The 26814-nt window shown below is 39.5% G+C and overlaps 1 protein-coding gene across 1 annotated transcript in view; it reads left to right on the forward strand.

Annotated features, from left to right (window-relative positions):
• Positions 1 to 26814, forward strand: part of HMCN1 (hemicentin 1) — a gene marked incomplete at its 5' end in the record, with an annotated part of 207571 nt that overhangs the window by 67740 nt on the left and 113017 nt on the right. The window contains 9 exons of the mRNA XM_082311735.1: positions 80 to 201; positions 5850 to 6125; positions 19889 to 20030; positions 20434 to 20561; positions 21290 to 21403; positions 22363 to 22521; positions 23280 to 23474; positions 24824 to 24922; positions 26422 to 26549. Of these exons, the coding sequence (XP_082167861.1) occupies positions 80 to 201; positions 5850 to 6125; positions 19889 to 20030; positions 20434 to 20561; positions 21290 to 21403; positions 22363 to 22521; positions 23280 to 23474; positions 24824 to 24922; positions 26422 to 26549 (1363 nt within the window). The remainder of the gene's footprint in view (positions 1 to 79; positions 202 to 5849; positions 6126 to 19888; positions 20031 to 20433; positions 20562 to 21289; positions 21404 to 22362; positions 22522 to 23279; positions 23475 to 24823; positions 24923 to 26421; positions 26550 to 26814) is intronic.

Below are 26814 nucleotides of genomic sequence, written 5' to 3' on the forward strand. Positions count from 1 at the left end.
TATTGTGACAATCTCCTATGTCTGCAGTCAGGAAACCAAGTTCTTGTACCTTAGTGAGTATGCCCTTTTCTTCCTCCAGAGAATCATCTAGTATGAGTTGGGAAATTGCCACGGTCTCCTTGTCTGATGAAGGCTTTTACGAATGTATGGCAACTAGCAGTGCAGGAACTGGACGTGCGCAGACGTTTCTGGATGTATCAGGTGGGTAGTAGTCCATCCTTCGATGCTGAAACACGGTAATACATTGTGCTGGAACATTTAACAGAGAACAATGGCACTTGGGGCCAATAAAATACGTTTCCAGTCCTAAGTATGTTTTTAATTAATGTGTGTTTTTTTTTTTTTCTTACCCATGTACACAAGTGTACTGATGTTTATTCAGCACACTTGTTTTAAATATTAACATTTGATTTGTTTTAATTAGTTCCCAGTTGGACTTGCAGAATAGATATGGCCTGTAGAAGCAAAAATTGAAATCTCAGATTTCAATTGTTCTAATTTTTATTTCAAGCTGTAGCAATTATATGTTTATTTGATTATATGCATGTGTTATCTTATAGACAAGGAATTACTAAAAGTTGCATTCAAAAATGTTCTGCATTTTTTTTAAACAAGATTCAGTAAATTGTTGGAAATCTGTTCTTATCTATTACCTTGAATTTTTAAAAAGTGAATAACTAGGATGAAGGAAGTAAAATTAAATGAGGAATAAATCAGGCTAATCACAAAGGTAATTTTGAATAAACAGCAGTATTTGGTTGCTAGCCATTTTGGGGATAGCATTATCTGTCCAATAGATAATTTTAATCACTGTTTTTTGTTTTATTTAATTTAAAATGTTCCTAACTTCATAAAAATCTCAATTTTAAGGACAACTAGTTATGAATCTGGTCATCTATTTAGCATGAGTTGGTGTGCCTTATGTGTTAAAGCAGTTTCAAAGTATAAAGCACTGATATTCCATTTGCTGAGGGAGAGGGAATTTTCCGATGTAAGTTAATGACCTGTTCAGACTTGGGGTGCTAATGATTGACCCATTAATTATTACTAAAAGTTAGTTGTGGTAAGGGAGAATCTTTCCTGAAAAGCAAATAGTGTCAACCTGGACATAAAAATCTGGAGTAGGAGAAAGGGAGAGTGTATAGTTGGTCTTCTATGAAGGCAAATGTAAAGCTACGCTGCTTGTGTATCTGTCAGTCTGACCGCTGGGACACGTGGATGTTGGTTATTGCCTGCAGATTATGATCTTGAGAGTTTCAATTGCAGATCAGCTAGAAATGTTTCCCAAAGTAAAGCAACAGGCTTTACTTCACAAAGTTAATCCTTTTACTCTATTGGAGGAATTTAGTTTAAAGTAACTGTAAACTAAGATGAGCCCCAAACACAGATGGAGAAAACATAAAACCAGGCATGGTCTTGAACTGCTTCAGCAGACAGTAGAGGCCTTCTGCAGGAAGATGACCTGTCCATACTATAGCAAATTTTGTCACTTCATTTTTCACCGTTGCAATGCAGTCTGAGGGAAAGGGAAAAATAATTTCTATTTTGAAACAAAAATCCATTCTATATAGCCACCTGTTTGTGTTGATCAGAGATCTGTCATGCAGAAGTGTAAGCTATTGCTCTTGATTAGGGAGAACACTGGAGCTGAGCCAGTTAATTTGCTGGCAGTGAGGATAGTAGAGCCCAGAACAGCAGTTTGAATTCAGCCTCAGTGTTTCATATAACTGCTTGAAATTGAAGTTGTCTTGTCTTTTATCTCCTGTAGTAGCTAATTCAGGTTAGTTAACCTGGATTATGAATCATAGAATGACAGAACAATTTAGGCTGGAGGAACCTTTGGAAGTTACCTAGTCCAACTCACAGCTCCAAGCAGAATTAACTTCCGAGCTTGATTGTGTTTCTCAGGAACTTGTCCAATCAAACTTTGAATATCCCCAAGGATAGAGATTTCACAAGTTTCACAGGCAGCCTTCAGTGCTTAACTACCCCCACTAGGAAAATACTTTACATGTCTAGTCAGAATTTCCCCTGCTGCATATTATGGCCACAGACTCTCATCCTTTTTTGTTTTTTTTGTGCGTGTGTGTGTGCCCTGAGAAGACTCTAACTGTGTATTCTCTAAAACAACCTGCTCAGTAGTTGAAGAGGGTGACTATATATCCCTTCACCTTCTCTTTTCCAGGCAAAGATGTTTCTCTCACTGCAGTATGAGCAAATCCAAAGAAACTGGTGTGATATCATTGATTCCATGCAAGGCAAAGTTTGTAGAGAAACAGTCCTCTTCCAATAAGCAGTAAATTTGAGGAGAGGAACATCCTTTAGGTCTCACAAAGTACTCGAGTAGAGTAGAATGGTACCATCAATACTTACCCAAGTCCTAGCTCTAGAGCACTATTTTATATTTTGGCTTTGAAAATCCTTCAGGCAGATAGGGTATTCCCATACGCTTGTTTCAAACCATGTTTTGGAGGACAAGAAGCTGTTATATTCTGCCCCAGAAATTGTGGGCATAAAGATTCTTGGCCTGGAAGTTGCAACCATCCTCTTCCTCAGAGAGAAAACTGAAAAAGAATCCTAACTTTTTTCTTGTGATATTGGTAGCACTTGAAAGTCAAGAGTGATGAGGGGAAAAATTCCCATATCCTCTCATTAACAGAGCACTCAGAGATTGACTGAGACTGACTCACTATGTAAACATGAGCAATTAGGTCTGTTTTGAGCCATGCAGGGGATTAATCTGAGGGAGATGCTTTGAAATCCTTGTGTACAAATATTTGAAAGAAAATTTACTTGAATTTTCTTCTTTAAGCAAAGTAAACAATCTTTTCAAGTATTTTTAGTTTGCCCAGCTGACAGACAGTATATCACAGATAATCCATTTTGTCAACTGCTGGGTGAAAGGTATTGGAACTGTGTCAACATTTTCTCGTTTCAGAAAAAGCAAACACTTGAGTTTGACTTTGTCTTACTAGTATTAAATCTTTAAAATGTCAAATGGCTTGTTAGCTTGTGCAGGCGCTTTAACTGAAGTGCTCTGAATACAGGGGATTCAGCTTAGAGTTTGGCTGGGGGATTGCTATGTGTGTGCACTATTGTGGTAAGAGGCTAGTGTAGTCCAAAAGATGTCATGCCCCACCAGACTGATATTCAAAAGATGGGGATTTTAGTTCTGTACTGGCCTTCATCTCTCTCTTTTCTAAGTTTCTTTAAGTAACATACATGGTGATATGCCCATGGAAAGCATTAGAAGACTTGTAGTTTCTCCCAAACAACTCAAAACATAAAGTGCAGAGGAGAAACTCCATTTTCAGTAAGCAAATCTAGCTTTTCTTGACTCTCCTCTGCATGTGTTAAAATACACAGTTTTGGTAATAAGGATGCTTGCTGTTAGGGACAGTGTTTATAGGGAAAGAGGGCTGCACACCTAGCATGCAGAGTGTATGAGTGATTCACTGCTATGCAGAGGTCTAGCATAAAGCTTATGAACCTCATCTGAGACTTAAGTGAGGAGGAGTTATGGCTGGCTCTGAGCTTAGGAGTAACTTTCACCCTTAATAAATATAGACTTCTTTTTATTCGCTGTTACCCTTCCTTTTCTTAGGATAATTGGTTTTTTGGTGTGTACTGATAAAGATTTGGTCTTGCTGTTAGAGCTGTCTTATTTCTGCTAAAGCATCTCACTCAGAATGTTCTTCATTGCAGATCTTTTCTTTTTTGAAGAGCCAGTCTGGGGAAAAACAAATGGCATACATATATATATATACATGTTTTTAATGGAATTCCATAAAGTGATACATAGTGTATTTTCTTTCTCTAACATTTAAATGTTGCCTCCTTTACAGTGATATCTCAAGAAAGACCAGGATGACTGTTCCTATTTTAAGCATCTGTGGTTTCAAAGTTTAATTCCAGTACAAAATTATTGGAGCTGCTTTCTTCCAGGAGTGTGATAGAAGTGTACAGATGATTAGAGTGGAAAGCAAATAATAACAAACAGTGGAAGTTACAATGTAAAGTATGTACAGATAGGAAGGAAAACGTAATGAAATTACCTAAGATTTGAGTGGAAACTGTTAAGGTATGTTGTAAGTGGCTGCAGCTCCAGTCTAAGAATTCTTCCTGCCTGGCTGCTGGAGCTCAGCCCTGTGCACCCAGGGACCTGAGGGTCTCTGTCCCAGACCCATGTACACTGCTGCTGCTTTCCTGTTTGCACACTCGTCAGTAGTGAAGCTGAGCATTTATCACAGAGGACACTGGCACAGCTGACTCCACAGACCACAGACAAGGTGCTGCCTTCAACAGCAGCTACATATAGGACTTGCATAAAGCATGGGACAGCCAACTCCTCTCCTCCTCCCCGGCTGGTAAGGGTTGAAGCTAACTAATGAGAGCACATACGCACTGCTCTCTAGAGCCACGTGCACATTTGCAGATCCCTTGAGTGTTGGCATGGCCCCTCTGTCCCTCTGCTACCCCTGCCCAGATTCTGGGCCCTCTTACCTGCTTCTTGCTAGCTATTCCAGCTTAAAGTTTGCTAACAAACTGCACACACACGCTCCTACGCCCACCTGGTTTGGGAAAGGTACAGAATTGCCTGAGATCCTTGCCTGCTCCAGTAGCTGGTACTCAGACCGCAGTCCCTCCAGTAGCTGACACCACAGGCCTGGGGTGCCTACACCCCCTGGTCTGACTCCAGTAGCTGGCACCCAGTCCACTCATGCTGGTCCCCCCAGTAGCTGGCACGTAGTCCTTGCAGGACACACACAGAAGGCATAGGGCATGAGATCACATGGCAAGAGAGTTAAAAAGAGATTTAACAAGAAGACAGGACAGACCGGTGCAGGGCTCAGTCAAAAAAGAGTACTGACTGGCAATGTTTTACATGCAACAGGTCCCTTCTATGCCCCTTTCTGCCTACTCCCCGGTTTGCTCCTCCCTGGTTCACTTCCCCTGTGTATTCCTTTATCAGTTTGCGCAGTTCAACAGCTTCCACCCCTACCCCCCATATCTGAGATCCCCAGGTTTGTGTCCTTATCAGTTGCGAAGTCCAGGTTGGCTCCTCTTTGAAATTATGCTCCTGGCTTCTTGATAGCCCATCAGTTAACATGACGAAGTTGTTTTCTTGTCATTGTCTCTGCTATTGTACATCTGTCAGGTCTGTGTCTCTGTATACTGTGTTTATTACCTCCCCTTTTCCTTATCCCATTTGACAAGGTCCTTGATCAGATCCTTGATCGGATAAAGTTAACGGAACAGATGCTCTCTCCTTCCACATTCCCCTATAGAAACCATCATGGAAAGAACTTAATAATGATGCGTAGAGCAGCTGTTGACTTGGTTTCATTGTTTATTAGAAGAGCTTGCTAGTAACATGTTTTTTTCATATACCAGCCTGTAAAAATCAGGTTCCGTGTGTGGTCACACCTCAGCCAGAGATCACACTCTGAGACCTGGTGGTGGTCCTGTCTATTCCTTCCGTTGCTGTGGCACTCTGACCTCTTGTTGGCTTTCCCCAGTCCAAGATAAGCTCAAAGAACACAGTGCTTTACATACTCTGTCATACATGATGTGATCTTTCATCCTATGTGATACAATAGTTTTGACCTAAATCAGGTGTGTTCTTGTGATGTAAGCTCCTGTCAGGTAGTTTAGCATCAGGGAATGAGGATGCTGCCCTGGGTTCTGTTTTGTGGCTTCAACAATGTGAAATGAAACTAAATGTTAAGCCGATATTACTTTTTTTTTTTACATTAGTTTACTTGAAGTTGTTTATCAAGAATCCACAAATGAAGCAAAGGTTCCAAAATCTTTTTCTCTTTGTTTTTTATTCTGTTCTTTTTACACAGAGCCTCCACCCATGATTCAGGTTCCTAATAATGTCACAGTTGTCCCTGGTGAAGGAGCCGTCTTGACCTGCCTAACTTTAAGCACAGTGCGATACAATCTCACCTGGCAGAGAAATGGCAGAGATGTGAGGCTTAAGGAGCCCCTGCGAATAAGGATGATGAGCAACCTGTCTTTAGAGGTGAAGACTGTAAAGCTCTCAGATGCTGGCAAGTACAACTGCATTGCTTCTAATGAGGGTGGATCTACCACAGCATCAGTCTTCCTTACAGTGCAAGGTAACAAGGAAACTGCATGTTAAACTTACTCTGTCAAAGTTTATATTTTCTTTATCTTGTGAGCTGTCTCTTTCACTAACTTTTGTATTTTATTTATGCCTGTTGATAAGACTGTTTGGAGACTGACAGAACATTATATACTTCTGCCCTGTTTTAAAATGGCAATGGGAGTCACCAAACAGCACTAGTGCTCATTTTGTGAGACTGCCTTGTGCTGTGTGTCTCTGTGAGCCGTGGTTTGATCCTCCTTGTATAACTGCCAGTTTAACAGCTCTACAAGTGAATGGAGCCTGTGGTAGTTTTGCTGTTAGTGTCTGCTAAAGAATAGAGCACAGAAATAGCTACACACACACATACACACATTACTCCCAAGTATTTGTAGCCAACCTCTACTTTGGGAAAACTTGCAGGCTGTCTCTGTGGATTTTTTTTTTTTTTTCAGTGAAACTATAACTGTATTTATATATGTGTAACTAAGTTGGTAAAAGTTTCTGTGTTCATCTGGATTATTTTATATCTCTTTGTAACAGAATAGTACTTCTAAGTTTTTCTGTGTATTATGTTATTGTGTCTGTTTTATAATGGCAGTCAATACAAGCTAAGAACTAATCACCATTTTATGAAGGGCTAGATTTTATGAAGGCAAGGACTTCAAAACTATGTCAGAACTGAAGAAGACAGTTTGGGTGAGACCAAACAAGGTCTAGATCTGTGCTGTTCCTTTATACCAGGAATAAATTTCAAAAAGATATGTATAAATGCAGTAATTTGTCTTGGAGCGGATCCTTTTAAACTTTGGAAGTATTGCAAGTTTCTCTGTTTGCCTTTGTCATGCGGAGGTTTGAAGCTTTGGTTCCTAGCTGCGCCTCTGTGGGTAAGGAGATACAGAACTCAATGTTTTAGAAAGAAAACTATTCTTTCTACTTTTAGGTGATGGACAAGATTTCTGCTTGCTGATGATACTGGGTCACGTTCTGTACAGAGTGGGTAGCTTCATTAACTTTGCTGCTGTAATTCTAATACTTTGTTAACTAATGGAAAACTTAGAATTGTGGAAAAAAGAAAAATTCAATGGAATTGCCTGGCTTAAGGTGCTCCAAAACAGAGAAAGGTCAGAAATGCAGTTGTAAGACTTACTAATGGCATGTAGTTTTTCTTACAGGAAGAGCATATTGGTTTACCAAGGTGGAATAAGTAGGTGTGCAATCAATTATGTAGGACCTATTACAAAATACAGCAGAATGAAGTGTTTCTTCATTGATCTGTTTGAATTGCCCTTAGATGGCTACAGCAGAGTTATAACTTAAATTTCTAGCAAGGCTAAAGGAAAAAAAGCCATGAAAAAGCATCAACCCCTATACGTTTGGAAAACTTAGTTTTAAATTCTACAGGACTTTTCCATCAAGGCACTCATTCAAGCGTGTCAAAGGCAGCAAGAGAAGCACCCCCCTCCCTTGTTGATCTCTTCTGGGATTTAGATTTTCCTCCCTAAAGTCTGTAGACCAGCTGGGAGCTTTAACACAATGACCAAATTACTTCTGTCAGTTTTTTATAGTAAAGCTAAAGTTTACTGCTGCCACAGCAGAATATTGTTTCAAATCACTTATATATGTAGAATGATTATATCAAATAGTTGGGAATTACATTTTTGGCTGGTACGTTAACAGCTTTAAAGCATGTCTGAGATAACCCTCTTGGACAGTTTAGACAGGCCTAGTTGAGAGTTTGAGTTGTGTTTTCTTTCATTTTTGATGAAAGATACTTAGAACAGAATAAATATGTAGGAAACGCTAAGCTGCAGCTGAATTCAGATTTCTTCAGTAGTGTCTGCCTCTTTTTGGAAAAAGTCATCTACTGCCAACATTTCAAATGGCTATATGCGGAAGCTGAATGGTATCAGGATGGTAGTATGCACTATTATTTGTGATCATTTTAGTTTGCTTGGACAGAATTATTTCTGTCAGATTTCTGGAGGTACTCTCGTGTGTGATTGTCAGGTACAACCTGTAGTACTTGTTAGGGTCCAGAACAGTATTCAAAAGAACAGTTTATATTTGGCAGCAAAAGAGTAAAGTATTTGACTATATGTAAGAAGCAAAAGCTTTATAGTGTTGTCATTATTAACATTCTGAAGAAGGAAATTTGAAGCCTTGTTAATAGATTGAGATGGGTTCATGCTTTGTGTAGTTGCAAGCAATTCAGAATGTCAAATTAAATTCATATTGATAGTCCTTTATTATTGTTGGGACAGTTCCATATAAATCTCTGAATTTTGGATCGTAAGAGAATAAACACTGCTTTCATCCCCATTTTCTTTCTAGAGTGGGAGTTAAGGCAGAGAACAAATGTTGGTAGCTCTAAAAATAACCCAGCATCTGCTTTACATGCTTAAGTGGGTTGTAGTAAACCCTTGTTTTGAAAGCTTTCAGTTTGATGCTGCTGTTTCTGAAAGAGAACATTCATCTGATTTTTGTGCCAGCAGCTGTACAAATACAGACTGAAATCTTGAATGAGAGTTAACTTTTTTCCCCCCAGTTGCATGTTCTGTGTTAAGAACAACATACTATACTAAGTCACTAATTGTCGCACACTAGTACTGAGCACAGCTAGATAAAGATCCTGTTTAAAACTTGTGCCTATTTGTGGAGTGGCAGTATACTGCTCAGAGTAGTCTCAAAGGTCACTGAATGCAGTTTTATACATTTCAAGGAGTATAAGCTCTTGAGCCTTCTGGGATTGTATTGGTGTTTATTGAGTGCTATGACTAACTTTTAAAGTACACACTCATCTTTGGACCTTGTTAAATGGTGGCTGCATAGTGTGAATTGCTCAAGTCCTCCCAACAGATTGGTGTTATATGGAAACATAAATTAATTTGTAAGGGCATTTGCTACTTTTTCAGATGCTTCATATAATATATCAGAAGCCTGAAGGAGCATATTGCAGCCACATGAGGCTAAAGATTGGCCAGGAGTGTGAAACATTGATGATCCTATAAACTTTTCAGTGATATATTTCTCACTGATGAGGAAAATTCCATGACCATATAAACTTTTTCTTCCAGTTTGTTAAGGTCTTGTAGGCAAAATATGAGTTTGTTATATGCATATTTATCAGGTTGAATTAATATGGAGTATTTTGGTAGTTTGATGTTTTGTTCCTGATGTTTTCATACACATAAGTAATGTTGATTTGGGGGGGGCGGGGAGGATTTTGAGGAATTTAGGATTTTTTTTTTTTTTAACTGAAACAACAGCGTGCATGCTGAAGAGATTGATTTATGGTGGTTTTTTGTTTCCTTACCCTTCCAAGAATTTCAAATACACGATTGAATTTGGGTGATGCTAAATGTGATTTTATGGTAGTCTTGGCTTTGCATGTTTTCTGGTGTGAGTAAATAAGAGCAGACAATGAAGCACTTCTTCTAATGACTGCAACTGTCTTTTGCCTCTACAACACAGCTATATAGTATGTAGAAACTTTTACAGCTTTTGCTTGTGTTTATGTTGGCAATTAGTAGAGATGTTTGAGTTTAGTAATCTCCGCATATGATGAATTCCAGCAGTAGATGAACAACAAGTGAGGCAACACTGAATATTTGTCTTATTGGGAGTCATCTAAGGTAATGAAGTGCCAGCTGCTGTGCATTGAGCTCAGTGATGAACAGCATGCAGGTCAGCATACTATTCTGATGTATTTATTTATCTGAATGTACAGGTAGAATAAAATCATATATGCTGTAGCTACTGTTCTGCCCGTAGCATGGTGGGTTTCCTTTACCTGCTTATTTGCTGAACATTTAAAAATGTTTAAATGCCTGTCTGGTATCACCATCACAACTGAAAGGCATTTTTAGCATCTGCTTACAAGTAGCACTGTTACATAATTCAGTGATCTGTGCTAGCAGGTAAGTGCTAGAAGCACCTAAGCTGCACCTGCAAAAAATAAGCATACATATTATGTGTTCCACCTGCCCACATAAGAAATAAAGTGTATGTTTGACTTCGGGCTATGAAGAATTGTCATTGCTGTAATAATGATCTGCTAAGTAATCTTTTGTCAAGCCAACACGTGACAAGAGTACTGTCCTACTGTCTAAATGGAGTCAACTACATTAGATGCACAGCGGGGGAAAGCAGGACCTATTAGCCTGACAAGATGCAAGTGTGCTGTCTACTGTAGGGAACTGATGTGGACACTTACCAGCCAACTAATAGCTTGAAATCCAGGCTGAAAAAAAAAATTGCCCAGGAGACAACGTATGCGGCTTGGCTCAATCAAAGCAATGGTAATACTCGGGTACATTCCAGACAAGGAGCGGAAACCAGAATTGAATTAATGGATACACACTGTAATAATGGGCAAGGAGAAATTTGTTATACTGTACTGAGTTCTTCAGACACGGAGTAAACAAGAAAGGGAATAAAATTGAAGTATTACTGCTTTACTTGCTATTTCAAATTTAGAAAGTTAATTAAATGCAAGGTGTCTGTCCAAAGGAATGAAAAGCAGTGTAGTGCCTTCTGTGCTTCTCTCTAGGCTGTTATTTGGAACTGTCTGAGAAGATGAGTTGATATTTTTTTTTCTAGGATGCATATTTTAAAGTTACTACTTCAAATCTCTTATCACTGTGGCACTTCCACCCCTGTTAGAGCAGGAAGTAAAACATTTGAACTGTCAGCAATGTTCTTTGATGTAAAAGTCAGTATTCTTTGAAAGAAAGAGAGCTGAATCAGTACATATCGGTCTGCTAGGTGCTAATTATAGAATCATAGAATCATTAAGGTTGGAAAAGACCCTTAAGATCATCGAGTCCAACCGTTAACCTAGCACTGCCAAGTCCACCACTAAGCCATGTCTTCGAGCACCACGTCTACCCGTCTTTTAAATACCTCCAGGGATGGAGACTCAACCACTTCCCTGGGCAGCCTGTTCCAATGCCTGACTACCCTTTGGGTGAAGAAGTTTTTCCTAATATCCGACCTAAACCTCCCCTGGTGCAACTTGAGGCCATTTCCTCTCATCCTATCACTCATTACTAGGGAGAAGAGACCGACCCCCACCTCGCTACAACCTCCTTTCAGGTAGTTGTAGAGAGCAATAAGGTCTCCCCTCAGCCTCCTCTTCTCCAGGCTAAACAACCCCAGTTCCCTCAGCCACTCCTCATAAGACTTGTGCTCTAGACCCTTCACCAGCTTTGTTGCCCAATCATTCACAGCAGGCTCAATGATAGTCATTAAGCTGTTTTTCAGAAACTAGCCTCTTGCACAGGAAACACAGGTTAGCAGAAGAGTCAGGAATTGCCTGAGCAGCCTCTCTGGAGTTCTCCGTCACTCAAGAAAATTAATGCGTATCCCCAAGTTCATTTGTCTTCATGTAGCTGCTGTTCGCAAGAGGTTCTTTTCTACCTTTGGTGAAAGGGAACTGATGGGGAAAGAATTGTTTGCATTATTAGATCAGACACTGTTATAGCCTGATCCCATGAGTTGGCCTGAATTTATTGTTTGGGAGGCTTCTTTTGATAATATTCCCTGGGTGAGATCCTCTGCAGATCAGTGCAAAAGCAGGACAAACAAGGCTGTCTCATCCAGCTAGGAATATCTTTACATTTTCTGTGTCTTTTAGATAATTTGTCACAAATTCAATTAAATAAGTGATGATTAAGGTTTTGTAGGTTTTTTTTGTAGTATTCAGATTATGCATTGTAGGAAGAGTTCTTACTCCAAAGAATTTAAGTCCTAACTTGATGAAAGATAAAAAATTAGGGTATTAAATAAAACAGAAAATTAGTGTCATGTATCTTAATTTCTGTCATTTGATTTCTTGCTCTTGCTCATTATTTTCCTCGTAGACATTGTCTTCCTAGACACACACAAGTCTATGGGGCCAGATGGGATCCACCCAAGGGTGCGGAGGTGCTCACCAAGCCACTTTCAGTCATCTATCAGCAGTCCTGGCTAACCGAGGAGGTCCCAGTGGACTGGAAGTTAGCAAATGTGACACCCATCTACTAGAAGGGCCAGAAGGAGGATCCAGTCAACTACAGGCCTGTCAGCCTGACCTTGGTGCCAGGGAAGGTTATGGAGCAGATCATCCTGAGTGCCATCACGCAGCATGTATGGGACACCTGGGGGATCAAGCCCAGTCAGCATGGGTTTATGAAAGGCAGGTCCTGCTTGACTAACCTGATCTCCTTCTATGACAAGGTGACCCGCTTAGTGGATGAGGGAAAGGCTGTGGATGTTGTCTAGCTGGACTTTGGTAAGGCCTTTGACATGGTTTCCCACAGCATTCTCCTGGAGAAACTGGCTGCTCATAGCTTGGATGAGTATACTCTTTGCTGGGTAAAAAACTGGCTGGATGGCCAGGCCCAAAGAGTGGTGGTGAATGGAGTCCAATCCAGTTGGCAGCCAGTCACAAGTGGTGTTCCCCAGGGCTGAGTGTTGGGGCCAGTTCTTTTCAATATCTTTATCAACACTCTGGATGAGGGGATCAAGTGCACCCTTAGTAAGTTTGCAGATGACACCAAGTTGGGCAGGAGTGTTGGTCTGCTGGAGGGTAGGAAGGCTTTACACAGGGATCTGGACAGGCTGGATTGATGGGCCAAGGCCAGCTGTATGAGATTCAACAAGGCGAAGGGCCGGGTCCTGCACTTGGGGCACAACAACCCCATGCATGCTACAGGCTTGGGGAAATGTGGCTGGAGAGCTGCCTGGTGGCAAAGGACCTGGGGGTGTTGGTTGACAGCCGCCTGAACATGAGCCAGCAGTGTGCCCAGGTGGCCAAGAGGGCCAATGGCATCCTGGCTTGCATCAGAAATAGTGTGGCCAGCAGTATTGGGGAAGTGATCTTTGCTTTGTACTTGGCACTGGTGAGGCTGCACCTCGAGTACTGTGTTCAGTTTTGGACCCCTCACTACAAGAAGGACATGGAGGTGTCCAGAGAAGAGCAACAAAGCTGGTAAAGGGTCTAGAGCACAAGTCTGATGAGGAGCAGCTGAGGGAACTGGGGTTGTTTAGCCTGGAGAAGAGGAGGCTGAGGGGAGACCTTATTGCTCTCTACAGCTACCTGAAAGGAGGTTGTAGCGAGGTGGGGGTCGGTCTCTTCTCCCAGGTAGCAAGCAACAGGACGAGAGGAAATGGCCTCAAGTTGCGCCAGGGGAGGTTTAGGTCGGATATTAGGAAAAACTTCTTCACCCAAAGGGTAGTCAGGCATTGGAACAGGCTGCCCAGGGAAGTGGTTGAGTCCCCATCCCTGGAGGTATTTAAAAGATGGTTTAGTGGTAGACTTGGCAGTGCTAGGTTAATGGTGGGACCTGATGATCTTAAGGGTCTTTTCCAACCTAAATGATTCTGTGATTCTATGATTCTTGCTGCTTTCTCAACAGTTCTAAATGTAGGCCTTCAGAAGGATTTCTAAGAGGAGTTTTGGAGGAGTGGAGCCATAACATGTTTAGAAATCAGTACTTCTAGATGTCTTCTGACCTACCCAAACCTCTGGTTCAAGGCAATATACCATGCGGATCTCTTGGAAACTAGCTTCTTGCAGGATATTTGAGCTTTGTTACTGCAACAGTTAATAAAAAGCACAAGGAAATCATTAATTAAACTTTATTAAAAGTAAAACTTTATTTATTAAAAATAAAGTATTGTACTTGTAGCTGTAAGAAAGGTGTTGGATTGGCAACCCTTCAGCAGGTCTGTGTGAAGTCCTTGGTAATGCATTGGAGCATAAACAAGTTCAATTTACATTTCAATAAAGTGAACTGTCACTCTGTCACGTGAAGATGGAGACTCATCCCCTGAGAAGAACCCCCTAAGTTCCAGAGGTTGAAGTCCCTTATTTCGTGTTCCATAAAGTACTGGTTTTCCAAGATGATGTTTCTATATCTGCAGCATGTCAGTGCTGCTCTGCTGGAGCAGGAAGCCTGACTTTTTCATTTTCATTTATAAAAGTGTTTTCTAAGTGGTTTTTCCTAAGTCTACCAACTTCTAGGGCTGAGTACAAACCCAGGACAGGGACTTGAGGAGGAACGAGCCCATTTCCTTTCCTTCTGCAGGTCTTTCTCCTGCAGGGAGGTAATTGTAAAGGCCAGGCATGTGGTATGTATGGTGTCAGATGCTTTCTTTATGGCCTCTTGTTCACAGCTGGTGAATACTTATGCACTTAACTGTTTCTGATAGAGTCTGCGTATGGTCAGTGAATGCCAAGTTACAAGGAAGTGCAGGGAGGTGACGAAAAACAACTTTGGTGAGAAGACTCTTCGTAGTGCGTGTCTGCATGTCTTTTGGAAAGTAGCGCTTTTGGCTGCAGAGAGAAAATGGGTGGTCCTTCCCCGTTGTCTTTCACAGCACACTTTTAGTGCTGGGGTGGATGCTGCATAGTATATCACAGCAGATCAACTTGTTCTGTCCTGCGGTAGCAAAGGGGGCTGTCGGCATTGGTGAAATTTGCAGCTCGTGCACGCTCTCTGGCTGAACAACAAGAAGATCCCAGTAGCGCTCCCCCTCTCACCCTATAGAAGTTAAATTTGTGCTTGGAAGCTTTGTGGAGAGTCTCACAGAAGCAACCATAAATGCTTCTGCTGTGTATCTTTTACCTGAGCTAATGCATAAGCAGTTATGGAAACAGATGTTTCCGTGGTTTGTTGTGCAGTGTCGCCTTTGCAGCGTGCCAGGGCAAGGGATGATGCAGGACGGCAGACTTTGTGCTTCTGCATGGTCAAAGGTGGATTGGGAAGGAGATCAGTGGGAACTTGGCAGCTAAGTGAGACGGCTGGCAAGTGAATGAAGCAAAATAATAATGTCCAAAGACAACATTCCTTTTTAATTAGGTTCACTTGGTTGATGCCAAAAGTACAGATGAATGTGGCTGGCTGATTAATGCTGAAGGCTGCTTTTCGTTTATCCCTATTGAATGTTTTGCTCTTTATGCTGTAACAAATCTGCCCTCGGCTTGCTATTCAAACAGGAGCCTTTGTCAGTTTTTCTGTGTATGTGCAATTTTTCTTCTATACTTCTTTCATTTGGCTTGTGAACAAAAGTGTAAAATACTGTATTGAATATTAATTCCAATGCATGTTGCTAAAACATGATTTAAACTTAGTAGAAATCAGATGAATGGAGAAGATTCCTTTTGTGATTGTAGTGACGTTATGTGTATTTGTGTTATTATTTTATAACATAGGATATTATGTGAATTCTGTGCATGATCTGACATCAAAGTGGCAATCTGCACTCTGGGAGGAATTCCTCAGGATCTGCATTACCCCAGTCTTCTGTCTCACTTACTGACATATGTTAATAGCTATCGTAATGGTAGAGTTGGATATTTTTTCCTCCCTGTGCCTTCCCAGTATCCACTCTCGACGCTAACATAATGTAGGTTTTTAGACTGAGATCAAAGCCATTCACTTCCATTTATATGTTTCCATGTGGAAAAGCTAAGGCATATCCATAAAACTCACAATAACGCAAGAATTCATAGACATCACTGTGGTCATGCAGGACTTCAGTCTCAAGAGAATTAATTTTTCACACCATCACTACAGTTCCTGTATTACTAAAAGCAGGGCTTTGTGATAAGCATCTGCTCTTGCAGTATCTTGGTAGTTAGAAGTCCAAGCAGGTCAATTCAGACCCTTTTAATTGATGCTAACAAGAATGGGTTGTAACTAGAGAATGCTAGTGAACAGACTGGACACAGAGATGGGGTTCCATCTGGTCGCTGCCAGTATTTGTGTGTATGAAGGAGAGTCTGGATGTTTACTGTAAGGTCTTGAGGAAGTGAAATTTTACAAAAATCAAACCCTTGTAAAAATTTACAGCAAGTGTGTGCAAACTGCTACAGTAGTTGCATTCTTACATGGTGGTTTTTTTGATCTAGACACATTTAAATAGTTGTTCTTATTTAGCCTTGTTAATGCATTACTTGTCAGGTGAGTAGGTTGAATCATTCAGTTCTCCAAAAATGGTCTTAATGTAAAAAGCAAGAAAGAATCTTGAGGGTGCTGCACAAAAATATTGATACTTTATGGTATTAATGGTTCAGTCAAATATCTTCTGCAGGGTGGCTTTTGGGGAAAAGTTTCTGTTAAAAAAGCGGGGAGGGAAAGCATGCAGAAAGTGAAAGAACATTGGCAATAAATCTGTTTTTTACTAATAAAGGGTAATAAGAGGGGTTTTTATGTTGTATGAAATAAAACTTTGGTATTTGCTGTCCCTTTTTCATGCTAAGTTTAACTGCTTTAAATGGTTGTAATGAATATTAAGGCCAAAGATTGGTTACATGTGTGAATGCTTCAGACCCTGAAATCATCACACCAACCTTCTTCAGAAGCTTTACACATGATCTGTGCTGTTTAAAAGGTTTTATTCTACAGCCTTGAATGGCATTGGCACTGTAAGGAGCTTGTGCTTCTCCTGCCCATGTACAAATCTTCTCCTCTATGAGAAAAGAAATCAAATTGACCTGTCATACAAGGTGCCTGCCTCCCTGGTTGCTTGGTTGCTGGCCTCTGAGCAGGAAAACAAGATGGTTAATTAGTGGCAAATGTGGCCTCACTGATACTCAAGCTACCAGCTGGAATTACAGCTGTGCACATTCACTTTTTTCAATTCATTTCATTGATTGTGTGTTAAATACAAATATTTCTTCCGCCTTCTTCTGCTCACCTGATAATATCATTGTGTGAAAATAACTGCATGGGCAATGGAGTATTGCCAAAGCATGACAGGTAATTGCCATCTGAGACAAACAGTTTCGTAATATAAACATGAGAGGAGACCTTCCTGAAGACCAGCGCATGCAGAATATCTCCCAGTGTCTCTTGGCAGGATTTAAAACAAAATAAAAATAGCTGAGAAAGCTGTGCACATCATGAATCACTTGAGGACAGTTCTGGAACTTGCATCCATTTCTTGCCTCTCCCTGCCCCCTCGTATCTGGATTTAATCCTAGTACTTCTGGAACTATGGCTCTGCCTTCCTCTGGTGCTTTTCCTCTGGGAGCTCAGAGATTTCAGAGCTTTTATGAAACACAGGAGGGACTTTTCAGGACCCTGCAGCTTTTTATTAAATCTACTGTACAAGTGAAAAACTAACGAACTTGGGGAAGGTTAATGGACATAAATTTAAGAAAGGAAATGATAAGGCATTATATGCATCTGTGTTTACAGTTTTGCAACTGTGTGCAAATTAGCTACTGTTTATTATTTACTTTATTCCTTGTCTTTGGCAGTATAGCTGTGTGGTTTTGCATATGCTTTTACTTACAGATCTCGGAATCCCTTACAAGCTCACATGTCTAGTTAATGACTGAAAGTAGAGTCATCAAGTCCTGGCAATAATAGTTCTGCTCCCCAGAGCACCAGGTGCCATACTGCATCAAAAAGCCTTCCTCAAAACAGCAGTTTCTCTTTGAAAGAGGGGTTTTATGTGCTTAATGGGGGCATGCAGATAAGTTTGCATGAAACACTAATGTGAATTATTCATGAAACTCGAACACAAAACATAGTGCAAACATTTTAAATAAAATTGTACTAAAAAAACTAAATCAGAGTTATGTCCATGACTTGCTTACTGATGTTACTACTGATTATATTTCAAAATTACTTATATTTTCCTTGCAAACCTTGCTCTCCTGTTTAATAAGATGTATTGCAGGACAAATCATTCTATAGTAATAGTGATTGTGGCAGACAGTAAAATGTCCGATATCCATGGGACAGTTATGTACTGTTATTTACTCCCTGGCCTTGTAGTTGTAATGTGTTGTAATTAGTCTACATCATCAAGTGAAGTTGGACCTGCAGAGGTGCAGACACCTTGTTAAAGTCAGCTGAGTGTGACTCACTTGATAGTATCTACAGATGTGCCAGCCTGTGTTTCCCATACCTATGCTACTCTTGATAAACCCTTCCATGTAAAAGGTGACGAGATCTCCTCCTTTTCTTATCTGTGTTCTTAAATGGTTTTCAAATGCTCAAACATCAAAATAATTTCTCATTATCTCATTTTCTGTCAGTCACTAATCCCCTCTATTTAAGTGTGCTGAGATCGTGGGGAGGAATATTGTTTTTTAAGTTCTGTGTTGTAATGCTATTTGCTTAAAAAGCTGCTAACTAAAACCCACAGTGGTTCTGCCCTGAACCTGCCTCGCTTCTGTCCTAGAAGCAGCCCAATCTTCTGCAGGGAGATTCTTCTTCCAGGCCAGAAACACTGTGGTTTTTAGTTAGCAGCTTTTTAAGCAAATGGTATTACAACACAGAACTCAGAAAACAATCTTCCTCCCAGCAATGATAATGAAAAGGGCATGGTATTAATTCTTCCAGAAAGGCTTTTGTAGTAGCACTCTGAATTGTTTCTGTTTGCATTATGATAGACTGAACTAGAAAGATTTATGCTGTTCACCTGGAAGTTGCATAGCATCACACTTTCATCTTGTTCTTGATGGATTTTGCCGCACATAAATAGACTGTATGTACTGGTTCTTAGACACATTTTTCCTCAGCAGCCACGAAAACATGTCAAATGTCACCTGAGTCTATAGGATGGTGTAATTCCCACTAAAGATAATAAAAGAGCTATGCAGAGTAGCTCTAGATTCAAGATACCTCTGTGTTACATGTATTTAACTTCTCTTACTCTCCCAAAAGGAAGAGTAAGGCTTAGATTTTTTCATTCTATGGTTGCTAGTAAAAAGATCAGCTGTGGAGGAATACATGTTAATAGTGCGTGATTAGCAAAAGGCAAAACTCCTAAGATGAAGATTGATGCTACTGATCTAATAGTAGCCAGTTTCATGCTGTAACTAAGATGAAGTAGCAGCAGTTAGTACTATAAGTTGCTTCTTTTTCATCCATTAAGTAGTGTGGATCTTTTTCTTGCTACTATAAGTAAGACAAAAATCACATGTACTACAGAAGAAAATGTCAGTTACCACAGTGAATGGTTTTGGTGGTCTTTTTCACTGAGGAAATCTGTCTAAGGATGTAAGTGAATGAATTCTATGAAGTTCACCAATCACTTTTCTGGTGAAAATGCAGCTGGAATCCATAACATCCATTGGTGTTGTTAACACTGCAGATTCAATTGTCTTCAACATGATTTTGCTGTTAATTTCTTTCTGTGTGTGTGCACATACATCATGACTTTTATTTTCATTGTTCAGATTATATTCTTACTGTTGGCCTGCCAGAAGGCTCATGCTCATTGGCTTTCATTTTTCAGGAGTCTACACAAATTTGACTCAAATTTTTCAAAATTGTCTGTGTTTCTGCTTTGCTGAGTTTTAAGCGTGCATTAAAAATTCTAGGTTAATTATTACATAATTGTTGTGTTTAAGTTGAATCCACGTGAAACCATGAAGGCATGCATGTTTTATGCTGATGAATTGGTAGACTGTGCTAGAGGAACTGAGGAAATGAGTGGACTCTTCTGAGAAAGGATAGTTAATTCAGGAAACAGAAACTCTTTGAATAATGTTATAAGTAAAAGAGACTTTAAAGAACGTGTTATCACCAGGCTAATTATATTTTAGTGCAGTCACTGACCTTATGATACAGTTCATGTGTGTCTGGTGGTCATTACCTGTGTTAAATTGAAGCAGTTATAGGGAAGCATTCATGTGACCTTTATTAGGACCGTTTACTCGCTATATAGCTGTTTGAAAATGGGAATAAAGTGATTATTATAATCTCTAAGTATTTTCTAAATGGATCTTTTTAATTGTTTTTTTTTTTTTTTTTTAATTTCTTTTACTAGAACCACCTAGGGTTGTCATTTCACCTAAGAATCAGACTTTTACAGAAGGCTCTGAAGTGTCTATTAGGTGTTCTGCAACAGGTTATCCAAAGCCAACAGTAGTATGGACACACAACGATATGTTTATTATTGGTTCCAGCAGGTAGGGGTTATAGCTTTCTCTATTTTATTTTTTTTTTTCTTTTTCTGTTTTCCCCTATGTGGGAAAGAAGTTTTGAAGAATGCCAAAATATTCTGACTATTTCTTCCACAGGAATCTGTGAGTTTTGGAAATAGTACGTCAACCTTCACTTTTATAACTCTTTAATTTCAATTTCCGCATCTCTAAAATAGAAACACTTTAGTTGTCTTCTTTAGAAGGCTTTTTACAAGATTAATTTAAATGCTTTTCACAAAATGCATTGGTATTCTCTGGTAGATATACTAAAATTGTTGCTTATCATGAGAAAAAAACAGCAATACCTGTTTATAAACCATCTGATCATGTAACTGTTAATGTCCGTTCTTTAACTAATCATTTTGGTTGGTCCCTTGTGTGTTCCCAGGTATAGATTGACCCCAGAAGGCACCTTAATCATAAGAAAGGCAATTCCAAAAGATGCAGGAATTTATGGTTGCTTGGCAAGTAACTCAGCTGGGACAGAGAAACAGACATCCACCCTTACATACATTGGTAAGTAAAAGAAACAATGTGATGAAATTAAAAAAGGTAACTAATACATCGTTAGGGAGGAACTGTTAAAATTAGTAGAACCATGCAGAACATACTGGTAGAAATTTCAAAGAACTCAGAAAAGATGTTGAACAGCTCACAAATCTCTCTTTTGTTTTCTATTCAAATCTGAGTAGTATCATTAGGTGATATTTGACTTTTCCTTCTTACACTGTTTTTAAGGAAAAACAAAACAAACACAACTAAAATTGGGTATTAAAGTGGGGTAGGCTTGCAAACCTGAGTAGGTCTTTGGAAAAGGATTCATGTTTCTGTAAATTCCTGTAGTGTGCTTAGCACTGTGGAGTCCTAGTCCAAACTGTGTACTCTAAACACTACATTATTGTATTAATAGCAGACTGCTAAAATTCTTGATGACCAGCAACTGGCTGGAGCGGGTGAGAGACTCTGAATCTTTTCACTTTCTATATAATGAAACTCTTCCAATTCTTTCCTTAAATTCCTATATATTCTATATATGGTCCAGGTGCTCTGGACACTCCAGATTCTACTTTTTCCATTTCCCAGTGTTTGTCTGTCACCCTACATGATTTTTAAGGCTTTCTGACTTTTAATGCAAATATTCTTCCATATAAAAAGAGAAAATTAGAGTATTTCATGGTTTATGTCTTAAAAATGGTATATGCTTTGGATGAGGAACTCACTTTTTCTATATTGTTTCTCTTTAGAGGGCCCAACATTGACCATAGTTCAAAGTGAAATTCTGGTTGCTCTTGGAGACACAACTATTATGGAATGTAAAACAACTGGAATTCCACATCCCCAAGTTAAATGGTTTAAAGGTGCACTTATTACTTTGTGTTTGGTTTATTTACTTTAGCAGTAATACTTAGAACAATGATCCTGAAGTGACTTTCTCAAAAGCTTGAATTCCTTTGCAATGCCTAGGGAATTTCATTTGTTCCTTTTTCTGAATCTCAGTGGTATCTGCTACAGTTTCTTAAGTAGTGAGGCAGGATATTGGGTATCACAATTGCAGGAGTTTTCATAGAGTTAAATGGGAGTTAGAGAATCCCATGTCTCAAGACTGAATATTTATTCTCAGAAAAAGCAGTTGGTGCCTCTGTGTGGTTGTATAAGCCACCTGTCTGCTGATTTTCTGGAAAACCAGTAGTCTTGTTTGTTAGATATTGCCAACAGATAGCTTATCCAGTCCAGTCTTTCATCTCTGACAGTGGTTGCAGGGCAACACAAACCCCGTTCTGGTCTATTTGCAAATAACCTTCCCTCAAAAGAAGCTACTTCTGAACTCTCTACAGTTAACGGTTGGCTTGTATTTTAAAGCAGGCTTTGATAATCATCCCAAAGAGTACATGTGGGCCAGTTCTGAATGTTATACATCAGTACTGTGGCTCCTGCTGAGCTTGAGAGGTAGCAGAGCTGTTTTCTCGGTTTTGCCGAGTTCCCAACGTGGTACAGAGCTGGCAGACAAGTGGTCGCCACATGTAGTCAGTCTCTAACTTGGGAGGGAGAAATACAGCCTGGCACACTGTCCTAATGCTGATCTCTGTCCAAAGCTACTTGGGTTTGTGTTCCCTTTGTGAAACAAATAAATAAAAAGGGATTGTATCTGATGTAGTAGTGAATTTTTCCACTTAGTTGAGTGGAAATCAGAGTACTACTCTGCTAAATGAATACAGGCATGTTGTGAACTAATCTCAAACTTGGACACTGTTTTGTTGGAATCATTTTGGTAAATATCCTGTTATATTTGAGTTACTTTTTTTCTATCTGGACTTAGGTGACTTAGAGTTGAGGGCATCAGCATTTCTCATTATTGATACTCATCGGGGTCTTTTGAAGATCCAGGAAACACAAGATCTGGATGCTGGTGACTATACCTGTGTGGCTACCAATGATGCAGGGAGAGCTTCTGGAAAAATAACTCTAGATGTTGGCTGTAAGTAGCTTGCAATCTGGACAGTAAAATACTCTGATTTCAGTGTTCTGCATCTGGTGAATGGTGCCTTGGTTATATGAACCTTTCTCACAAATACATTTAAGTCTGTGTGTGTTCTGGGAACACCTTTTTGGTGTTCACTAAGCTGTCTCCTTGTCCTATTTGGACTCCAGCTTTCCTTCACTCTTCCTTCTTTTGCAAAGCATAAAAGTTATGAGGAGGAAGAGAGAGGCAGAGGAGGAGGAAACTGTTCAAACTTCAACCTAACATAGTTCTCAAGTAGAGAATATATTATACTAAGTTAAGTTACTATGTAAGATTCTTGTAACTTAGTACTTCATCTCCTCGTTTCCTAATTCTTTTTAACTGCTTGTAGCCTGACACATCACGTCTTGTTAAATGCATATTCCTGCCAGGCACATTCACTTTCTGAAACAGTGAGCAATGCTGTTTGAGGGATATGAGGAACTTACGCATACTCAAGTGTTAGCATTGTTGTTTGTCTGATGGGGGTGGCTGTATCTTCTTTTTTTTTTTTTTTGAGATCTTTAGCTCATTGTTGAGCTCCCTATTTTACATACAGAGCATGCAAGGCTGGTTTTGTAAGGTTTTGCTAGAGTTGGGAATCTGTTGCTAGAAGAATAATTGTGCATAATGGGACATAAATTTAGGTCGTCAATAGTGTAAGCAGAATGCTAATGTCACGTTGCAACCCCAGTTCACTTTCTGTGTACTCTTTTTCCTCTCCCCCCGCCCAGCTCCCCCAGTTTTCACGCAGGAACCCAGTGATGAATCTGCGGATATTGGCTCAAACATCACGCTGCCATGCTATGTTCAGGGTTACCCAGAACCAAAGGTTAAATGGAGGCGGCTAAATGGTGCTTCCCTTTTCTCAAGACCATTTGCAGTTAGTTCCATCAGTCAACTCAGAACAGGAGCTCTATCTATTAACGGTAGGTAGACTGAACATTTTTAAATAAAGATTCCAGAAGGAAATATGACATATATGGATTTAAGTTACTATGCTACTTTATAAAATTGTTAACTTTGTAAAAAGACTGGATTTTTATCAGACTGTGTTTCTGATACTGACTTCATTGCTTTTGACATGCAGTTCGTTTTCCCATGAGTTTGTGAATTCAGTTGTGTTTGGTCATTGGCTTCACTCTTCTTCATAGAAATTATTACACCTTTTTTTAAACAAATATGGGTTATGTTCTCTGTTGATACTGAGGAGCCATAGATTTTCAGTTTTTTGGTTTGGGTGGTTGTTTTTGGTTTGGGTGGGGTTTTTTTGTTTGTTTTTTTTGGGTTTTTTTTTTTTTTTTGAGAGAAGTGTTTGCTAAACTCATTGTTTTAAGCAAGTCCTAACTTTGGTAATAACTAGAAATTCTGCAAGCGGCTTTGTGATTTCAGTTACTTGGAGCATTTCAGTCACCCATACAATAGGTGATGTTAGTCTGTTTTCTTAGTTAGCTCTTTATTCCTTTCTAGACATAATCAGCTTGGGTGACGTAATTCCTCTCTACTGTACGTACAGTGCAGTAACTCATGTTATATGTACTACTATGTGGATGTCTGTTCACATACAGGCACACATTGCTGTATGTAGTAAGCAGTATTCCACAGTAAATGCACTAAATGATAGCATATGTATGTGTGGATATATAGTGTACTGCCATATATTATTTATGCACATTAGTATATACTGTATTAAACTATATGCAATATATCATGGAATTGGTTAAGTTGGAAAAGACCTTTAAGATCAAGTTCAACCGTTAACCTAGCACTGTCAAGTCCACCACTAAGCCATGTCTTCGAGCACCACGTCTACCTGTCTTTTAAATACCTCCAGGGATGGAGACTCAACCACTTCCCTGGGCAGCCTGTTCCAGTGCCTGACTACCCTTTCAGTGAAGAAAGAAGTTTTTCCTAATATCCAACCTAAACGTCCCCTGGTGCAACTTGAGGCCATTTCCTCTAGTCCTGTTGCTTGCTACATGGGAGAGGAGACTGACCCCCACCTCACTACAGCCTCTTCTCAGGGAGCTGTAGAGAGTGATAAAGTGATGAAAAGTATCATATATATGTATAGAATACTTTTTTTTTTACTCAAGTGCTCATATAGTCATTGCTTCTGTACTTGACAGATGGACAGGAATGATCTGGCCAAAAATGAATATTTGAAACTGAAAGATAAAAGGATAGAGTATCCATGTATTGCAAACTTTTCAATATCCCTTCAGATGCTGCAATCTGATTTATTCCTTCCCACTCCCATCCCCTCCATCCCCCCCAGCTTTGTGGGTCAGTGATGAAGGAACTTACATCTGTGAAGCTGAGAACCAGTTTGGAAAGATTCAGTCACGGCCAGCCACGATCACAGTAACTGGACTGGGTAAGACTGGTTAATGTCAGTGATGACAGTGAAAGGAAAGACTGGCAGCATTTCAATACCTGGAATATACTGGAGGAGGCGATAGTCAGTGGTGTTTGTACAACAAATAGTATGTCTGTGGGTTATGTACATACATGGTGACGTATCTGTATGCTTTTATCTATAGCTATTTTTACACATATGTAGTCATCCACACAAACCGAATAAGAATACATTTGCATGGAATATTGTAATTTATTTCAGTGAATTTAGTGTGTTAGAACACTGTCTTTTCACTGGCTACATTAATTTGAATGAGTTCCATTTACACTTTGTAACATGGACCTTAAAAAAGTGATTTATCTCATCTTCTGTTTCTTATTCCTAAGTAAATTTATTAAGGAATGAAAAATCACCATAATAATGAATGCTAATGATGGGGTTTCTGCCATTTAATTCATCTAAAAAAAAAAAAAAAAGGCAGCAATGAGCTTGCTTAAGTCAGTGTGTTGATATAACTGGGAAGGAATCTTAGTGATCCAAGAAGACAGTAAATGTCTAGCTTTGACAATAGCTGTGCTATTAAGGAGTTGTTTATTATTTCAGTGGACAATTGGCAATAAAAGGAAAAATAATGCTATGGAATGTATACATTTGTGGGAGGATAAGAATGAAGTCCATCTGCCACAACGAAACCATTTGTTAACTTAAAACATGTGGTGGGAATCTGTAATGCTAGTAGTATTTGATAGACAACATGTTTTTACCTATTTAAAAGTGTTATTTAATCCCCATTATTTAAAATTAGTTTGCAAAGCATGTGCACAGGAATGCTTTCTGTTGCCTTTACAGACCATGCAGAATTTTCTGCTTGGCTGTTGACCTCTCTTCTAATCCCTTAAAATTTTATGACCAAAGGAAATTACCGCTTATTTTTTGTCCTCACCAAACCTGCTACTTCTGTTCTTCGGTATTTTTCCCAAGTAAGGGAAAACTATATATCAGCTTGGTATCCAGGGGAACATGAGTTTTCAGGGAAGTGCTGGATTGGATTTCAGCTGGACAATGTCTTCCATTTGCTGCCATTCCTTAGTCTTAGGATCATTGTATGTGTATTCCTCCAGCTTTCTTTTCTCTCCTATGCTACCCCGCACCTTCATTTGTTTCTTTTTTTTTTTTTTTTTCCCTGCCTGCATCGTTGACATTTCAGCTACCAGAATTCCATCTGATATTTTTTATTGTAAAATTAAGTATGTTGGAACTTTCATGCTGTTTGTTGACGGCTACATTTTTTTACCTCTTTTTTTTTTTTTTTTCTTTCTATTTAAATCATATAGTTTTCATTGTAGGAAATGTTTCTTGCTCTATATTTGTACAGTACCTTGCACAAGGAAACCTTTGTCTGAAGCTGCTGCAAGTAGCATTAGTGATAGGACTAATAATAAAAATTCAGATGTAATACTTTACATGAATATATAAAAATTCCTAATAATGTCTTCTAATTCTTTCTTTTGTTCAAGTTACACCTCTAATTGGAGTAAGTCCAGCCACGGCCAATGTAATTGAGGGGCAGCAGCTCACTTTGCCATGTGTACTGCTTGCTGGAAACCCTATTCCAGACCGGAGATGGATTAAAAACAGTATGGTGGTAAGACTGTTTTGTTTCCTGTAGATTTCCTCTGCAATAAATCTTACAACTGACATTTCAAGCCACGATAACAACTTGGTTTAATTCACAAAAGTCGATGTACAAATATACTGATAGATTTTATGCTTACAAATAAAGATGCTTCACAAGATTGGACTGGCTTACTGGAAACAAGGATCCAGTGTCATCGAGGTGAATTACAGCAGACAACCACCACTCAGCAGGAGCTGCTGCTTCCTCAGGAGAAGCCAGTTGGCTGTATCTG

This window comes from Platalea leucorodia (genome assembly GCF_965183815.1).
Source record: "Platalea leucorodia genome assembly, chromosome: 5".
Classification (NCBI taxonomy): Eukaryota; Metazoa; Chordata; class Aves; order Pelecaniformes; family Threskiornithidae; genus Platalea; species Platalea leucorodia.